This window comes from Lutra lutra, chromosome 2 (genome assembly GCF_902655055.1).
Source record: "Lutra lutra chromosome 2, mLutLut1.2, whole genome shotgun sequence".
NCBI classification, from domain to species: domain Eukaryota; kingdom Metazoa; phylum Chordata; class Mammalia; order Carnivora; family Mustelidae; genus Lutra; species Lutra lutra.
In genome coordinates, this window is record NC_062279.1 from 154,824,038 (window position 1) to 154,842,201 (window position 18,164).

General features: G+C 36.9%; 2 protein-coding genes, 1 non-coding gene and 1 pseudogene across 20 annotated transcripts in view; 2 read left to right on the plus strand and 2 right to left on the minus strand.

Annotated features, from left to right (window-relative positions):
• Positions 1–18,164, minus strand: part of LCORL (ligand dependent nuclear receptor corepressor like) — a 165,262-nt gene that overhangs the window by 75,746 nt on the left and 71,352 nt on the right. Inside the window, exons 6-7 of one of the 18 annotated variants that reach the window (XR_007125286.1) lie at positions 5,447–5,592; positions 5,332–5,373 (exon numbers count right to left, since the gene is read on the minus strand). The exons of 15 other annotated variants lie outside the window; for them this stretch is intronic. Coding sequence is in view for 1 of the 3 variants with exons in the window: in XM_047718978.1 (XP_047574934.1) it covers positions 10,210–10,338 (129 nt within the window). In the remaining 2 variants the exon portion in view is untranslated. Of the gene's footprint in view, positions 1–5,331; positions 5,374–5,446; positions 5,593–10,067; positions 10,339–18,164 lie in introns of those variants that run through there. 2 more of the 18 variants (XR_007125287.1, XM_047718978.1) reach the window with 2 other exon arrangements.
• On the minus strand, positions 7,103–9,062 carry LOC125093575 (non-POU domain-containing octamer-binding protein-like). Its single transcript, XM_047718988.1, has one exon. It carries the CDS (start codon positions 9,001–9,003, stop codon positions 7,591–7,593), a length of 1,413 nt encoding a protein of 470 aa, XP_047574944.1. The 5' UTR covers positions 9,004–9,062; the 3' UTR covers positions 7,103–7,590.
• On the plus strand, positions 15,805–15,937 carry LOC125094612 (small nucleolar RNA SNORA70). Its single transcript, XR_007125621.1, has one exon. It is a non-coding gene; the product is annotated as a small nucleolar RNA SNORA70 (small nucleolar RNA).
• LOC125093578 (60S ribosomal protein L10-like) lies at positions 15,839–16,298 on the plus strand (annotated as a pseudogene).

Below are 18,164 nucleotides of genomic sequence, written 5' to 3' on the forward strand. Positions count from 1 at the left end.
GCATTTTGGTAATCTTTTCCCAACCCCATTTCCCTTCTCTCCATGGTTGATAGCTACATTAACAACAATTAACACTGGTTTAGTACTTTATAGAACAAGAAGAACTCATGTATACTGGTATCATTTAATGTCAAGAATCATATTACTACAGATAATGATATAATGAAAGGTAAAAAGGGAAGCAAAGTCCTATAGAACCATTTATGGAACATAGTTTTTCCTCTTGCCTTTTATTTTTCCCAAGTATTTTACTTCAAAATATTTCAATCTATAGAAAAATTTAAAGAAGAGTACAATGTACTTCCACAAAATTTTACCTCTATACATTCAACTAATGTTGACATTTTTTTATCATTTGCTTTACATACAAGTTATTTAGGGGTAAAGCATTTGCAGATGTCATGAATCCTTAACCTGAAATACCTGGATAATAAAGAATATTACCATGTATAACTATAATGTCATTATCCCTTTCAAGAAATTTAACACAAACAATAATGCCTTTAACTTTCCCAATTACGTCCTTTATAGTTTTTTTCTCCCCAATCTCAGAATGCAATCAAGAATCACATGTTGTATTTGACTGTCATGTGTCTCCAGCTCTCTTTTTTTTTTTTTTTCCTTTCATGACATTTAGTTTCTAGCATGCTCCACAATTTGGGTTACATTCCTTATCATTTAAATTCAGATTAATAATTTTTCACAGAAATAGAATCATAGGTGATTTGCTTCCTCGGAGTATCAGTTAGTCCCAGTATCAGTTGGTGGGGTTTTGGAATATAAGTAAGGTTCGGTGGGGTGAGGTCCAGAGCCAATGACCAAGAAAGAATTCTTGAGACATCTTTGGTGCAAAATGGTGGCTTTCAGCAATCGTTATTCCACTTCCTCCAATAAGTATGCAGATTTTTTTCATAGTCAGAGGAAGTAAAATCTTCCTGAAAAAGAGCCATTTTTCACCGACCCCATGCTCAGTTCCACATAGTCTGACCACTTAAAACCCAACAATTTCATATTAATATCCATTCCTATGGAATTCTCCATCCATTGTTTCAATGTTATGCTGATTTTAGTTTAGTTTAGTTTAGTTTTGTTTTCAGAACATCTGCTTGTCTTTGAATTGTGAAAGTAAATAAAGTGAATGAATAAGTATCAAAACCAAAACAAAATGGTGGTTTTATTAAAGCACGGGACGAGACCCCTGGGCAGAAAGAGCTGCCACACCAGGGTTGAAGGGGTGGCTGATTATATACTTGGAAGTTGGGGGAGGTAAGGAAAAGAGAGATTTTCAAAAGGATTTTCATATGTTAAAGAAGACTCCCAGGATACCAGATGCCACTGTCAAGTTAAGGTTGCTTTTCCTTCTAGCAAGGCATTAGTATGAAGACAGTTGGGAGCTTCCTGGATGAATGTCACAGGTATCCGACCCAGGAGTGTGTGTGTGGGGAGGGGGGGTGGTGTATGCAGGGAATCAGCTTATGCTTTGTCTTTAGCTAGCTGCCTGATCCTTCATCATCAGTGATGTCATCCATTACTTGCTTTAAGGTGATACCCAACAAATGTCTCCATTGTGAAGTTACCTTTTCTCCTTTGTAATAATAATCTGTGGAGTAATACTTTAATGGAATTATCCTGTTTGCCAACATTCAACATTCCTCAATGGTTTTAGCATGACTGATGATTCCTGTCAGAATCAATTGTTATACTAGTGACTGCAAAATAGTAATTTTTAAATTCTGTTATTCATTCTCTATTTTTATGTAGCATTCTTTTAAAAAGTGCCGAAGAGAAGACCCTTATCTTTTGTTTTTATCACCATGGACTCATGGATTGTTTCTTGTTATCCAATGTTATTGCCCATGCCTTCGTTACTCATTTTAACGTACAATTTTTTTTTTTAAGATTTTATTTATTTATTTGACAGAGAGAAATCACAAGTAGGCAGAGAGGCAGGCAGAGAGAGAGGAAGAAGCAGGCTCCCTGCTGAGCAGAAAGCCCGATGTGAGGCTTGAACCCAGGACCTGGGATCATGACCTGAGCCGAAGGCAGCGGCTTAACCCACTGAGCCACCCAGGCGCCCTTTAACGTACAATTTTTTCCAAATTTAGCCAGTGGAAACCCCTTCAAGTTGGTCCTTCTATCCTTTTGATGTATCTCCTGTTTGTGGGGACTTCCTTATTTTTTAGCATATAAGAATATACACCATGTCCACCTTCTATTTTTCCTGTCCCTAACTTAGAATCAACCAATACCACAAATGTCCTATTTTTCCTTTTTGTGGTAGGGAGTGCTACTGAGACATCAACGTCTGGATGCTAAGTGTGGTCATTGCTACTGTGGTGTCACTGCTTCTTGAATCTTACAGTAGGCAAAGCTAGTAAATATCATACATGTAAGCATTTTACACACACATGTGTGTATATTTTTAAATCATGAATTCATATATAGCTCTAATAACATAACATTGTTCTTTGTCTTCCCCCAGCCCATAGTTTTTAACCTTTATCTAACAGAAAAAACTCTCAGAATTACTACACCAATACTGCTGCTGAAAAATGTTAATTTTTTTTTTTAAGATTTTATTTACTTATTTGACAGAGAGAGATATCACAAGTAGGCAGAGAGACAGACAGAAGGAGAGGGGGAAGCAGGCTCCCTGCTGAGCAGAGAGCCCGATGCGGGGCTCGATCCTAGGATCCCGAGATCATGACCTGAGCCGAAGGCAGAGGCTTTAACCCACAGATCCACCCAGGTGCCCCTAATTGAGAGTGGGTCAGAGCAGTAGGTTAATTATGTAATTTTTTCCTGTGTTCTGTAGTATCAATATGATATACAATTAGGTTTGGGTTTTTTGTTGTTTGTACTCAATCACAGGGTTCACTCCCCCATCCTTGCTGATTTTATTAATTTTTAATGCTTAAGATTCTCGCTCTCCCTCTCCCTCTACACAAACCCCTCCAAAAAAAAATAGTAAAAAGTTAACATGTTTCAAAAGTCAAAACTATATAAGATTCAAATAAGTTTCACTTATTTTCCTTTATTATCCACCACTCCCAAAGTAACCAATCATTAGTTTCTAGTTTATCCTTTTTTGTGTGTAAAAAAATTCATACATATTTTCCCTCTTCTTTCTTAAAAGTGAACATACTATATACAATATGCAGTATAATTTTTCCTCTTGCTTTTTCTACTTAAAAATATATACCCAGGGGGTGCCTGGGTGGCTCAGTTGGTTAAACGTCCAAATCTTGATTTCAATTCAGGTCATGATCTCAGGATCTTGATCTCAATCAAGACCCACATCAGGTTCCACTCAGTGGGATGTCTGCTTGAGATACCCTCTTCCTTTCCCTCTGCTCTTCCCCTGCTCTCTCAAAAAATAAATCTTAAAAAGAAACACACACACACACACACACACACGAATTTTAATCATTCTCAGTTCACAGAGATGTTCTTTGTTCTTCATTCTCTAGTTCCATGTCTGTCCACTGTATGTTTCTACCACAAAATTGTCTACATGTCTCCAATGGATGAGCATGCAAATGATTTCTAATATTTTGCTGTTATAGGTAATGCTGAAATGATTAATTTTGTGCATGCTGTTAAACAAATACCTTCAGGTAAATTCCAAAAAGTGAGATTACTGGATGAAAGGGTAAATACATACATAGTTCTAATAGATATTGCTTCATACTCCTTGTAGGAAGATACATGTATCATTTTGTACTTCTCACAGCAATGGATGAAAGTAATTGTTTTATAGGTACCCTAACAGAGTGCTGTAAGGCTTTTGAATTTTGGCCAATCTAAGAGAAGAGAAATGATAACTCACTATTGCTTTAATTTCCAGTTCGAGGGCCATTTAGATGTCTTATTTTTCTGTGTGTAATACTCTGTTCATGCCTTTTGTCAAATTTTTTTATTGGATGTCTGATCTTTTCTCCCCATCTTAATTTTAAAAACTTACATTATAGAGATTAACTCTTTGTGATACAGCTCACAAATATTTCCTCCCAGTTTGTCTTTTGTCTCCCAACTTTGACTATGGAGTTTTCTTACTGGGCAATTATTATTTTTTTATATAAATGACTCTTAAAAGTAGTCAATATTTTATCTCATCCAGATTTTAAATAACAGAGAAAGCCTTTACCCTATATCTGACTTACAAAAGAATTCACTGATACTTCCTTCCAGAGTTTGTACACGGTTACCTTATTTTGTATTTAAATCTCTTATCCAGTTTGAAATTTATTCAAGTACACATGAGGTACAGATATAATTTTACCTTTTACCAATTGATTTTCCAGTTGTCCTAAGACAATTTATTAAACAATCCATCATTTTCCCCACTATTTGTAATGCCACCTACCTGTATCATATGACAATTTCCCTGGGTATCTGAGTCTATTTCTCAATGACTGCTTGTCCATTTGGGTAACAGTACTACAATTTTAATTACAGAGGTTTTAATACCTGGAAGACCCAGGGCCAGGACTTTAAAAAAAATCTATTCTTCATATTTGTATTCCATATTTTTTTTTAAAGATTTTATTTATTTATTTGACAGAGAGAAATCACAAGTAGGCAGAGAGGCAGGCAGAGAGAGAGGAGGAAGCAGGCTCCCTGCTGAGCAGAAAGCCCGATGTGGGGCTCGAACCCAGGACCTGGGATCATGACCTGAGCCGAAGGCAGCGGCTTAACCCACTGAGCCACCCAGGCACCCCTGTATTCCATATTTTATCTCCAAGGAAAAGTGGTGGGTGGGGGAAGAACTATAAGGGATCATATGAAATTTACATATTAATTTAGGGAAAACTGAAGTTATTTGTATGTTTATTCCAAAATATTGTGGTGGGTTTTTTTGCTACTGTAAATGCTATTATATCATCTTATTATGTGTATATGAAAGTCATTGATTGTTCATTTTATGTATCTTGACACTGTGTTGAATTCTTTTACTGTTTAAGTTGGTATTATTATCAATACTCTTGGTTTTCTATTATCATCTGCAAAGAGAACTAGTTGTATTTTTTTCTTTTCCAATTTGTATGAATCTAAAGCAGTTCTCTCGTCTAATTGTCCAAACTTCTAACACAATGTTAAATAGTGGGAACTGAGAACAGTCCTGTCTTGTTCCAATTTTAATGGGAATGTGGCCAGTGTTTCCACATTAAATGTTATTCTGTATTGAAAAAAATAGGGTATATGTGTTTTATTAAAGAAATATGCATCAATTCTTTTTTTTTTTTTAAAGATTTTATTTATTTGGCAGAGACAGATGCAGTGAGAGAGGGATCACAAGCAGGGGGAGTGGGAGAGGGAGAAGCAGGCTTCCCACAGAGCAGGGAGCCTGATAATGGGCTTGATTCCAGGACTCTGGAAGGCAGCTATGCTCACCACTATACCACCAACGCTGCACAGCCCGATTCCAGGACTCTGGGATCATGACCTGAGCCAAAGGCAGACGCTTAAGACTGAGCCACCAAGGCACCTCGCATCAATTCCTTTATTATTATTTTTTTTTTATCATGAACACATGCTGAATTTTGCCAAAGGTCTTTTCAGCATCAGTGGAGATGAACTTTTTTGTTCCTCCTTGGATTAAAAGGTGAATTATATTAATGGATATCCTAAAACAGAAGCATTCTTGCATTACTGGAACAACCTCATTTGAACATGACATCAATCATTTTCTTATTGTAGCACAGAATTCTGACATTTTATTTTCTTACTGTAGCACAGAATTTTGACATTTTTGAATTGATAGGAGACTGTTATATGTGTTAACTATCTTTATGAGATTTTTATCTAGGTATCTAGTTTCATACTCATGTTAAAATAATGACACTTTATTATGTTCTAGAAAAATTTATGGAGCATTAAAACTGGCTAACCTTAGGTTTGGTGAAATATAACTTTTAAATTTTCTGGGCTGGTGTTTTGTTGAGCTTTTTGGTACTTTTTCCTACATAAAAAAAGGGGGGGGGGCTTGTTTAAGCTATCTCCTCTCATAGATAGAAGTCTATTTATCTCTTCTGTGATAATAATTCTGGTAAAGGGGATTTTCCTATGTAATTAACCATTTCATCTAAGTTGTAGAAAAGAGAAGCAGCAATTTTGTTTTTTTCCTTTTCACCTTAAAAGTCATTTCAAAGAATGTTTACATTGTAAGTAGACAGGACTTTGAATTTTTTGTTATTCACATTTCTATCTTTATTGTATTATGGTTGAAAATTGTGTTTATGTGTTGTTTCTACTTTATGGAACTTTCTTAGGATTCTTTTTGACTTAGTATATCAGTTTTTTGGTGAATGTTCCCTCTACACTTGAGAAGAAAGTGTACCTAAATTACCTGAGGATAGAGTTCAATATATACCCATAAACTATCCCTTACTATTAAGTTCTCTATATCTTTTATTTTAAATTCATTTCACCTATCTTGGACTCAAGGTTACATGTTAATAATACTGCTATGTGTTTGTTCTTTCCCTTAAATTTTCTGCTTTTGCTTTATGAAGGTGGTTGCTGTCTTATTTGGTACATAGATACTAGTAAATGTCCTATCTACATTGAGTTATGACCTTTAACAAAGTCTTTTGTCCTCAAGACAAAGTCCTTAAATCCTCAAGACAACCAATATAATTTGGTATGTAACAGAAAAATTTTGAGTACTCATATTTAATTGTATAGAGTATTTTTTTTTTAAAAGGCTTAAAACGTATTTTAATAAGTTGATGCTGTATTACTGCTCCATTTCTCAGAAAAACTCCAAAGATATCAGGGACAAATCAAACATGGTACACCAATAAAAAAAAAAATGCACAGCATAACTACCTAAGATAGGCAAGGCTAAGAGCTACTGTCCGAACTTCAGCATACAGCAACCCTGTTCCCAAGATTGTACTAGGCCTATCAAGAAAAGCTGTGAACAGCAACATCATAGACACAAAAGGGCTGTTCCTGGGTTGTCCAAACCCAAGAAAAAAGATGGAGGCAACTTAACACAAGATTTTTTAAAGATACACTAAAATGAAAATCTCTAAGAGAAAATGTCTTCCTTAGGACATGAAGGGGTAATATATGGGATATAACAGAACTGTATGTATGTTGTCTGTGACCTCTGTGGACATTTGCCTGAATTCCCACCTGTGAATGAATGGAACAATGGGGCTAAGGTCATTGGGGGATTTGTTTTTGTGGTGTATGTGGCAGTGTCTCTGGGGTTGAAGGGTATAATGTGAAACCAAACAGAACAGGATGGACAAAGAATGGAATGATCAAAATTAATGGGGGCTCTAACTGGATCCATTTTGCCATGGTTCCCCCCACCCCAGGCCCTCAACAATCACATGAGACTTCAGGAATGCACCACACAGAATCGATTAGTTAAACGACATACCACACTGAACTGATTTGTTAAATATCGCCCCTCCCTTGCCCTCAGCCTCCAGCAAACTCCCTCAGAGTAGTACAGGCAAGGAAGACCTAACTATTGGGAGGAATCTGTAACACTTTTCCAGGGCAGAATTCTGGCTAGTCCAAAAAGGGTCCTTCTTTAAAGGGTTTTTGAGAAACTAGACATTGAAATTTTTATTAGTATCGGCGACGTTTGTTTGGAGCAAATTCAGCTCCAGGAGCTGCACGGTTGAATGCAGGAAGGGTTCCACCAATTGCCCCAATTCCTTCCATTGTAGCAGCTTGGCCAAAGCGTTCAGTTGTTGGTGGGGTCAATCCCAAGGTTCCATCTGGCATCATAGTGGCAGGTCCTGGAGGAGCTGGGGTACCAGCTGGCACTGGAGCAGGGGGCATGGCGCCTCTGTTGTTTATTCCCATAGCACCTCCCATAGCCATCTGGCCCATCCGTATCTCCTGTTCTCTCGCATCAGGGAATGTTCCCTTGAATCCTTCCTGCTGTCGCCGCATCATTTCTTCCTGTTGCCGTCGCATCTCTTCCTCACGGCGCCTACGCTCCTCCTCCTGCCTGAACTCCAGCTGCTTTCGTTTTTGCACTTCTTGGTTGTGCAGCTCCTCCATCCTCCGAAGTTCTTCCTGACGCCTCATCAAGTCCTGTCTCATCAGCATCACCTGGTGCTCATGGCGAGCAGCCTCCATCTCCATCTCTAGCTTCTCACGAGCCTCCTTGATGTTGCGGTCCACTTGGTCCTGCTGCTGCTTCTCCATCTCAATGAGTGCCTTCCAGCGCATGGCATACTCATACTCAAAGGAGACAGGCTGTGCAAATCTGGGTGGCTGCTCTCGCTCCTTGTGAAATTGCTGGTTCTTTATAACCAGCTTCTCTGGAAGTCCCTCTTCATCATCCAACTGGTCCATGGGCTCCACAGTCACAGGCCAAGGAAATGTGGTTAGCAGGAAGGAGCCTTCACTGCACCTGTCCAGAGCTTTCCGAGCAGCTGGCTTCCCTGAGAATTCAACAATGTCTTTTCCTGAGGGCCTTCCTCGATCATCCACAATGACCACAACCCTTTCCACCTGGCCAAACACGGAAAAGGCTTCCTCCAGCAGTTCATTGGAAACATACTGAGGAAGGTTTCGGACTGTAAGGGATGCACTATGGCAGGCAAAGCGCACACGCAGCTGCTTTCCACGGAGTGGCATGTTGTCCAGTTCTACTTTGGCAATCTCCGCTAGGGTTCGTGTTTCCAAGCGGATAAAGCCAAAGCCCTTATCCTTATGAATGAAGACTTCGCTGGCCTTCCCATATTTCTCAAATAGTTTCCTCATCTCCTCCTCAGTGATGTCAGGAGGAAGATTGCCCACAAAGAGCCGGCTACGTTGGGTGAAGGTCTTCTCTCCTGGTTTCCTAAAATTCTTCAGGTCGATAGTCAAGCCTTCATTCTGGCTGCTGGCCTGTTGCCCATTTGCAGGTATTGGTGGCGGTGGCGGCTGCTGCTGTTGCTGCTGGTGGTGCTGCTGGTGGTGATGCTGATGATGCTTCCTTGGAGTATGGTTTTGTTTCTCCAAGTTAAAGGTTTTATTGCTCTGCATTTTTGCACCCCTCTACCGACTGTTCTCTCCTCAGAGTAACGGCGACACTACACGGCCTCTACTGTCCCGAGAAAAGAGCGCGCGACCGCCGGACTAGAGTATTTTTTAAAATGTCTAACCCAAGGGTTAAAATTTCACAGATTAATAAAAATTTATTCCTTCATCAAGGGTATTCTTTTTCGCTGGTCCTTTTTTGCTACCATATGTATGGTGCTGAAGAACACTACTAGGTATAATCTATCGCCACTGACTTGATTCATGCTAAGGTGCCAGCAATTTTAACCAGCGTTGCTTTTGTACTATCAGTGCAAATGTCAACATGGCAAAAGTGGCAAATAACATCTTAGGATTACTTTTTTATTTTTTATTTTTTTTTAAAGATTTTATTTATTTATTTGACAGAGAGAGATCACAAGTAGACGGAGAGGCAGGCAGAGAGAGAGAGAGAGGGAAGCAGGCTTCCTGCTGAGCAGAGAGCCCGATGTGGGACTCGATCCCAGGACCCTGAGATCATGACCTGAGCCAAAGGCAGCGGCTTAACCCACTGAGCCACCCAGGCGCCCTTAGGATTACTTTTTTAAAAAATTGTTTGAACCTTGCAGATTCCTTGAATGAGTCTCAGGGATCCCAGGGTTCCATGTATCACACTTGGAGAACCACCATCCTATGAAAACCTAATATATCTTTAGCCCATAAAAGTACACTGGAAGGCAATATACAAGAATGGTTGGAAGTACATCCTTGTGGTCAGATATATCTGAAATGATGTTGCAACTTTGTTGATTAGGCTTTGTAACTTCGGGCAAGTAACTTAGTAAGCCATAATTTGTTTATCTGTAATGTGATTCTACTAATAGTACCTAAAGGAGTTGCTTTGAGGAGTAAATGAACAAAAATATATAAAGCGTGTATCCAGTACCTATTACATAGACCTCAGAAAGCACTAGCCTAATTATTTAATTTTTATACAGTATAACTATCTTCTACAATCCCTATCAGGAAAAGAAAAATCAAAGACAGTAATTTGGGTAATTTCTCTAAATCAAAAGCTTATAAAATGAGCAAATCCCTTTAAGTATTAAATTCCTACAATTTTAGAATATAAAATTTCAGATATTGGCATATTGTGACATTTTAAAGCCTTTTCAAAAAAAATTGACCGTTTAATCTTGTCTATCTTCTCCATTTTATTATTTTTTTAAATATTTATTTTAGAGAGGAAGAACGAGCGCATGAGTGGGAGGGGCAGAGGGAGAAGGAGAGAGAATCTGAAGCAGTCTGCACTGAGCATGGAGCTGGACCTGGGACTTGATCTCTCAACTTTGACATCAGGACCTGAGCGGAAGCCAAGAGTCAGATGCTCAACCAAATGTGCCACCCAGATGCTCCCTATCTTTATTCTACCTTTGCATTCTATTTCACTAATTTCATTCTTTTCTTCATTTGTCTTTCTCCAACTTACTTAGGGTCACTTTTTTTTCTTAACTCCTTCAGTTTAGATATATGGTTCACTCATTAAATTTCTTTCTCTTTCTAATGTATAAGAATTTAAGTTTATAAATTTCCTTTTACCAAATCAGCTTGCCCAATAAGTTTTAAAGTTTCTTTTTAATATCATCCAGTGCTAAATATATTCTCATAAATATTAGTTCTTCATTCCCTGAATTACTTAGAAATGTCTTTAAATTTCCATATATTTATTTAAAGTTATCTTTTTGTTACTGATAATCTTAATTGAACGGTATCAAGGAATATGGTGTGTATATGTTTTTACTTGTTGATAATTCAATACACAGAATATAGCCAATTTTTATAAAATTTCAAGTAAACTTGAAAAAATGTTTACAATGTTTACCAACTTGATGATGATGGTTGGGTTCAGGGTTCTATATATGTCCAGTAACTCAAACTTGCTAATATGTTGTTCAAATATTCTTTCTTCTCATTAATTTTAAGTCTATATTATATAACCAAGACATACCTTCCCTCTATGATGTTCTACTTATACATTTAATAACTTGTACTTCATATGTTCAAGCTATGATACTCTGGTATACATATTCATAACTGTCATGGTTTCCTGCTTAATAGTACTTTTTATCGGGGTGCCTGGGTGGCTCAGTCGTTAAGAATTAAGCGTCTGCCTTCAGCTCAGGTCAAGATCCCAGGGTCCTGGGATCGAGCCCCGCATCGGGCTCCCTAGTCAGTGGGAAGTCTGCTTCTCGCTCTCCCACTTCCCTAGTTTGTGGTCCCTCTCTCACTGTGTCTCTCTCTGTCAAATAAAATCTTAAAAAAAAAAACAAACCTACTTTTTATCATGATATTAAAATCCTATTAATTTTTAATACTTCTCCTTGACTTTATAAAGTCATTATATGGAGTGCCTGGGTGGCTCAATTGGTTGAATGTCTGCCTTCGGCTCAGGTCATGGTTCCAGGGTCCTGGGATCAAGCCCCATGTCAGGCTCCCTGCTCAGCAGGGAGTCTGTTTCTTCCTCTCCCTGCTGCTCTGTCTAGTTGTGTTCTTTCCCTATCACTGTCAAATAAATAAATAAAATCTTCAAAAATAAATAAATAGAGTCATTATATTTGATGTTAATATGTTGTTACATGTATCTGGTCAGGTTTTCACTGGCATATATTTTCTTCCCAGGGTTTTACCTTTTCAAGGATCTTTTAGGAAAAGCATATAGTGAATCTGAATTTTTATTCTTTCTGATCATTTTTTTTTAAAGATTTTATTTATTTATTTGACAGACAGAGATCACAAGCAGGCAGAGAGAGGAAGGGAAGCAGGCTCCCCGCTGAGCTGAGAGCCTAATGTGGGGCTCGTTCCCAGGACCCTGAGATCATGACCTAAGCCAAAGGCAGAGGCTTTAACCCACTGACCCACCCAGGTGCCCCTCTGATCATGTTTTAATTGGAGAGCTCATACTCTATTTAGATAACTGATATTTCTATTTACTCCTATTTTTTGCTTTTATAGGTCCCAGTTTTTCTTTTGAGATTATTTTTTCCCACACAATTTCTCCTTTTCTACTGGTTTGAAATAGTATGTCTAGATCTATTATTACTTGGCCCAGAAATTTTCACATGCATATTCTTCCCTGTCAAAGTCCAAAGTCAATTAATATATATGGCCTATTAAAAGTACTGTACAATGCTTTACTTCTAGTCACACCACTCTAGGCTTACATGTTCTTACTGTCAGTATTCCAGAATCCTTAAACTCACAAGTAGATACTACTTTTATTATTTTACACAGTAAGTTTTTTTTTAGATTTACCCCAATGATTATCAGTTTTTATTTTCACTTCTCCTTGCATCTCAGACCTTTTTCCCAGGATTGTTTCGTTTCTTCCTCAGGTATAAATCTCAAAGATTTTTTTGTTTTGTTTTGTTTTGTTTGTAAAGAGAAAAGAGAAAAGTCTGTTGGAAGAAAAGCCCCTGTTTTTTTTTAATCTGCAAATAAATCTGTTCCTTGAAAGACATTTAACCGGAATATAAAATTCTAAGTTGACTGTCATTTTTCTTTTGTAGGGGTCCATTTTGCTTAGAAGTCAACTATCAGTCTATTATTTGACCATAAGTAATCTCAGTCCTTTAGTTCTGGCTGTTTTCAATATTTTCTCTTTCTCTCGGGTCCCATCCCTTTCCCTCCCCACCCTGGTATTTATTCTTTAACTAAGTCTGATGTGAATTTATTTTCTTTTATCCTGTTAGGTAACACTACCATCTCTGAATACAATGATTCTTAACTTTCATAAATTCTAAAAAATTCTCAGGCAGTATCTCTTTGAATACTGACCCTATTAAAGTTCATTTATAATCTCCATTTAAAACTCTGATTAGACACAAGATAGCTCATTTCAATATATCCTCCATGTCTCTTAGCATCTTTCACATTTTTCATATCTTTGCTGCATTTTTTGTGGCTTCTCCAGATCTTTCCAATTATCAATTACCCACACTATACCTATTTAAACTTTAAGTTTTTAATTTCCATTTTCTTTTTCATTCTTAGACAGTATTTGGTTATTATTTATACATGCTAGTTTTTTAGTCTCTAGCTTTTACTCATGTTTTTAATTTCTTTTTTTTTTTTTTAAGATTTTTATTTATTTATTTGACAGAGAGAGATCACAAGCAGGCAGAGAGGCAGGTAGAGAGAGAGGAGGAAGCAGGCTCCCTGCAGAGCAGAGAGCCTGATGCGGGGCTCGATCCCAGGACCCTGAGATCATGACCTGAGCCGAAGGCAGCGGCTTAACCCACTGAGCCACCCAGGCGCCCCATGTTTTTAATTTCTAACATTGTATTTCCATTTAAAAGATTAAAATATATTCTTTTTATATTCTTATTTTTTAACTATAAAATCCACAGTCTTTGAAGGCAGGGTACTATTTTTATTTTTGCTGATTACTGCAAACAGTGCCTTGTTTGCATGTGTATTTTATGATTTCTTTATCTTATTTTGAGGGGAATGTGTTCATTTTTTAAAAGAACTTCATATTTGAGACTGTTTTGAGATGAAAGTTTTGGATATGTTGTTAGAGAGTCTGTGCCTTTCGTTCTTCTAGGTGCCTGGAGGAGCTACCAAACCAAGATGATTTAAAAAAATGTTTCTATCATGGTAAAATACACATAACATAAAATTTACCATCTTAACCATTTTAAGTGAATAGTAAATGGTATTATATACATTCATAATGTTGTGCAACAATCATTACTATCCATCTCCTTATCTCTTCTCATCTTTAAAACTGAAACTTCATACCCATTAAATAACCAGTTCTAATTCCCCTTCACCCCTGGAAACCACAGTTCTACTTTCTGTCACTATGATTTTGACTACTCCAAGTACCTCATGTAAGCAGAAGCATATACTATATGCTTTTTTGTGATTGGGTTATTTTACTTAGTGTAATGTCCTCAAGGTTCCTTCATGTTGTACCATGTGTCAGAATTTCCTTCCTTTTGGGGCTAAAAAAAAAAAAAATGTCCTTATATGTATACACCACATTTTACTTATCCATTCATCTGTCCAAGGACACTTGAGTTGTTTCCAACCCAAGATGATTTTAATTTTTTTTAATTTTTTTAGATTTTATTTATTTATTTGACAGAGAGAGAGATCACAAGTAGGTAGAGAGGCAGGCAGAGAGAGAAGGGGAAGCAGGCTCCCCGCTGAGCAGAGAGCCCAATGTGGGGCTTGATCCCAGGAGACCTGAGATCATGACCTGAGCCGAAGGCAGAGACTTTAACCCACTGAGCCACCCAGGCGCCCCCCAAGATGATTTTAAATTAAATTCTAGAATTATGAATTAGTATAAAATTAGATTCCTAAAGCCTGTGTCACACAGCCACTGGCTAAAAATTACAGAGGAGATTTTCTTCTTTTGGGTATAGACAGAGGTTCTAATTTTCTATTTACTTTAAATTTTGTTTTTTCAATCTAGCATTTTTCATTGTTTCTTTAATGAGAGTTTCAAATTTCCAGTCTTCTCTATTTCTAGACACAAGAAATCAGATCTCCCTTGCCTACAAATTTCCATTCATATCAAATGCCATTTGTAGCTAATTATATACATTTTCAAAATACTTTTTTCAAAATAAATACTAGCAATTAAAATTAAACTAAATTAAGCTAATTAAACAATTCATTTTAAAACCAAATTATTCATATGCCTTATTTTTAAAAGTCATAACTCATTTAAAGATTCAGAATGATCTTTTCAGACAAAATAAATATATTAAAGTAACTTATGAAATTTTCCTTCAATGACTGAAGTTTAATGATAGTGAGACATTTAAACTTCCTATGGGACCACTATGAGCAGCTCTAGCCTTGTGGGAAAATTTTTAAAGTCTAAATGTAGAATAATAAGCAAAAGAGCTAACGATTTTTCAGTGTTGCCATGATCTCATGATAATTCCTGGAGATTCAATGTTGAAACTCATAGGAAAGGGTAAAGGTAGCTAAATCCTTATAGGTAAACTCTTCTTGGGGCAGTTACTCACCCTGATAAAAAGCAACTCTGCTTCATTTCTGGTATGTCTCTATGTTCTAATGCTAAACGAGGTCTAAAAATTTATGGCAGCAATTAAACTAAAAATCAGATTAAGGAAAAGAATCCATGACATGCTTTCAGAATTTTTCCTTCCTTAAAAAAGCCATTCAGTAGATCATATCAGAGAAATTTCAGAATAAAAGAGTTCAGCTTATATTCTATGCCTTTTTAAAAGTTTCAATCAACTGGTTCTTTGAAAAGATCAATAAAATTGATAACCACTATCCAGAATACCAAGATAGAGAAGGAAAACACAAATTTAAAATACCGAAATAAAAAAAACAGCCATCATTATTTATCTCATAGACATTAAAAGGGTAACAAAGGAATACTATAAACAACTTTGCACCCAGAAATATAACTTACATGAAACAGACCAACTTCCTAAAATACAAAATCTACCAAAACACTCACAACAAATGCTGGTGAGGATATGTGTACAATAGAAATTCTTATTCATTGCTGCTGGTAATGCATAATGGTATGGCCACATTGGTAAACTGGCAGTTTCTTCCAAAGCTAACAGTTTTACCATAAGCTCTAGGAATTAAAGTCCTGGGTATTTATACAAATGAGTTGAAAACTTATATCCATATATAAACCTGTGAATTTCAACAACACCTTTATTTGTAATTTCAAAAAAACTGGAACCAAGATGTCCTTCAATAGGTGAAGGTAAACAAACTGGTACATCAAAAGCATGGAATATTATTCAGTAATAAAATGAAATGTGTCTGCAGCCAATTAAGCCGACTATGCTCTTTGTCCATGGGGGCCCAGTGTGCCAGGGCTGCAAATGGTAGCCTCCTTGGTGTTTATGCAGCCTGTTAATTGCCTGGGTTGCCCTAAGGGACCTTAGAGACAGCCCTCTCCAGTGGACACTGAGGTCTACCTCATGCTATCTCCAATCTAGGCTACAGACAGGTATGTGGAGTGCCTTTGGAAAGCCCCAGGGCAAAGTAGCCAGGGTCCACATTGGCCAAGTCATCATGTCCATCCACATCAAGTTGCAGAACAAGGAGCATGTGACTGAGGGCCTACACAGGGCCAAGTTCAATTTCCCTGGCTGCCATAAGATCCACATCGCCAAGAAGTGGTTTTTACTAAGTTTAATGCAGATGAATTTGAGGATATGGTGGCTGAAAAGCAGCTTATCCCAGATGGCTGTGGGGTCAAATACATCCCTAATCATGGCCCCTTGGACAAATGGAGTGCTCCGCACTCATAAGAACCTTGGCACTTCCCCCTTCCTACCTTGTCCAACAATAAATCCTATTTCCTGTCAAAAAGTAAAATAAAAATAAAATAAAATAGGCTATCAAGCTACAAAAAGGCAAGGAGGAACCTTACTTGCATATTGCTAAGTGAATCCAGAAAGTATATCTAAAAAGACTACATACTATATGATTCCAACTATATGGCATTTTGGATAAGAAAACTTTGGAGACAGTAAAAAGATCCGTTTTTGACACAGGCTGGGGGCATGGGGTGGAGGGATGAATAGGTGGAGTACAGGGGATTCTGAAAGCAATGAAACTATTGTGTATGACACTATAATGGGGGCTACATGAAATTGTACATTTAGCAAGACCCATACAACAACATACACAGAGTGAACCTTACATAAACTATGGGCTTTATTTAATAATAATGTCTCAATGTTATCAACTGTAATAAGTGTGCCACAATAAAAGATGGTAACAGGGAAACCGAGTGGAGGAGAATAAGGGAACACCGTATTCTGCTCAATTTTTCTGTACACCTAAAACTGCTCTAAAAATAGTCTATTAATTAAAAAAAAATGCCAGATTAACTGAAACATCTACTTGATGTCACATACTTTTTTTCCACTAACAAAGTATGCAGTAGATGGCACCAGAGATCCTTTAGAATAAGGAATTATAAGATGTACTATTCATAACGCTTAGTTTTGATGTTGTTGATCAGGCTTTGAGATTGTATTTATTCACTGAATAATATAACTGAATTAAAAAAAAGATGTGTTAGAGACAGCTAAATTTAGATATAAATTATATCATCCCATAAGTAAGTAAATAATCATGGACATCTAGGAATACAGATCTGAAAAATTATGGAGCAACAGTAATTCTACATTATGGGTAAATAAAAAAGGTGCTACATTAAGCTATTTAAAAACCAAATTCCAACTCACATTTGACAACTATATAGCACATCCATTTGACACTTCTTGACTACTAGGGAGCAAGTATCTCATTAGTAAATTGCCTTTCTCCATAGACTAAAAGCATTCACTAAACGTGGCATCAAGGCATTTTAAAATTCATTTTCTCCTCAAACTGGGACAGAAAACAAGTATTATGTCTTTCTAAAAAGCAGAGGGTGAAAACATGTTAATTACCCACCAAGCAACCATCATCTAACCACCCCCTGACATTCAAGCTGACATAATATGCAGTTTTGTAGAGAACAAATGAAGTAGCCCTGATTTATAAAATCTATACAATCCATTCTCCCATCTTAATTTATATCACCCTAAAGTGATATTATACAGGTACCTAGCTATTATGTACTGTACCCATTAATGGAGCCAAATATTATATACTGCTACTTTGGTGGGAATAGGAGAGAAGAGTAAAATGTATTCTTATTTTTCCAAATTTAGAATTCAACTCTCAGAAAACAAATAATCCACAATGGCAGCATGTGGCTAAAATAGTAATATAAAGAGGTATACTATACCTTAGTTACATTATGGTCTTCTCTATACTTGAGAATTACTATTTAACATTTATTTCCAAGAAAAGATTTTACTCAGATTTCCAATCAAATTAATCAATACATTTTTAGAACACAGTTTAACTGCAGTTGTGGAACAACAGAAATAGAATGAGATTAAGTCTAAGTACACAGTAATTGAAAACCAATCTTGGAAGTGAATCCCCTTAAAGTCTACTACATATTACTAGTTAATACAAAATTATGGACACTGATGGATCTCTGATTTGTTCAAAATAAGTGTATTAATCTTAATTTATCTGAGAAAACTATGGTCCCTACACCTTGGAAAATAAACTCTGGACAATGTATGGCATAGTGATTTCCAATCTTTTAT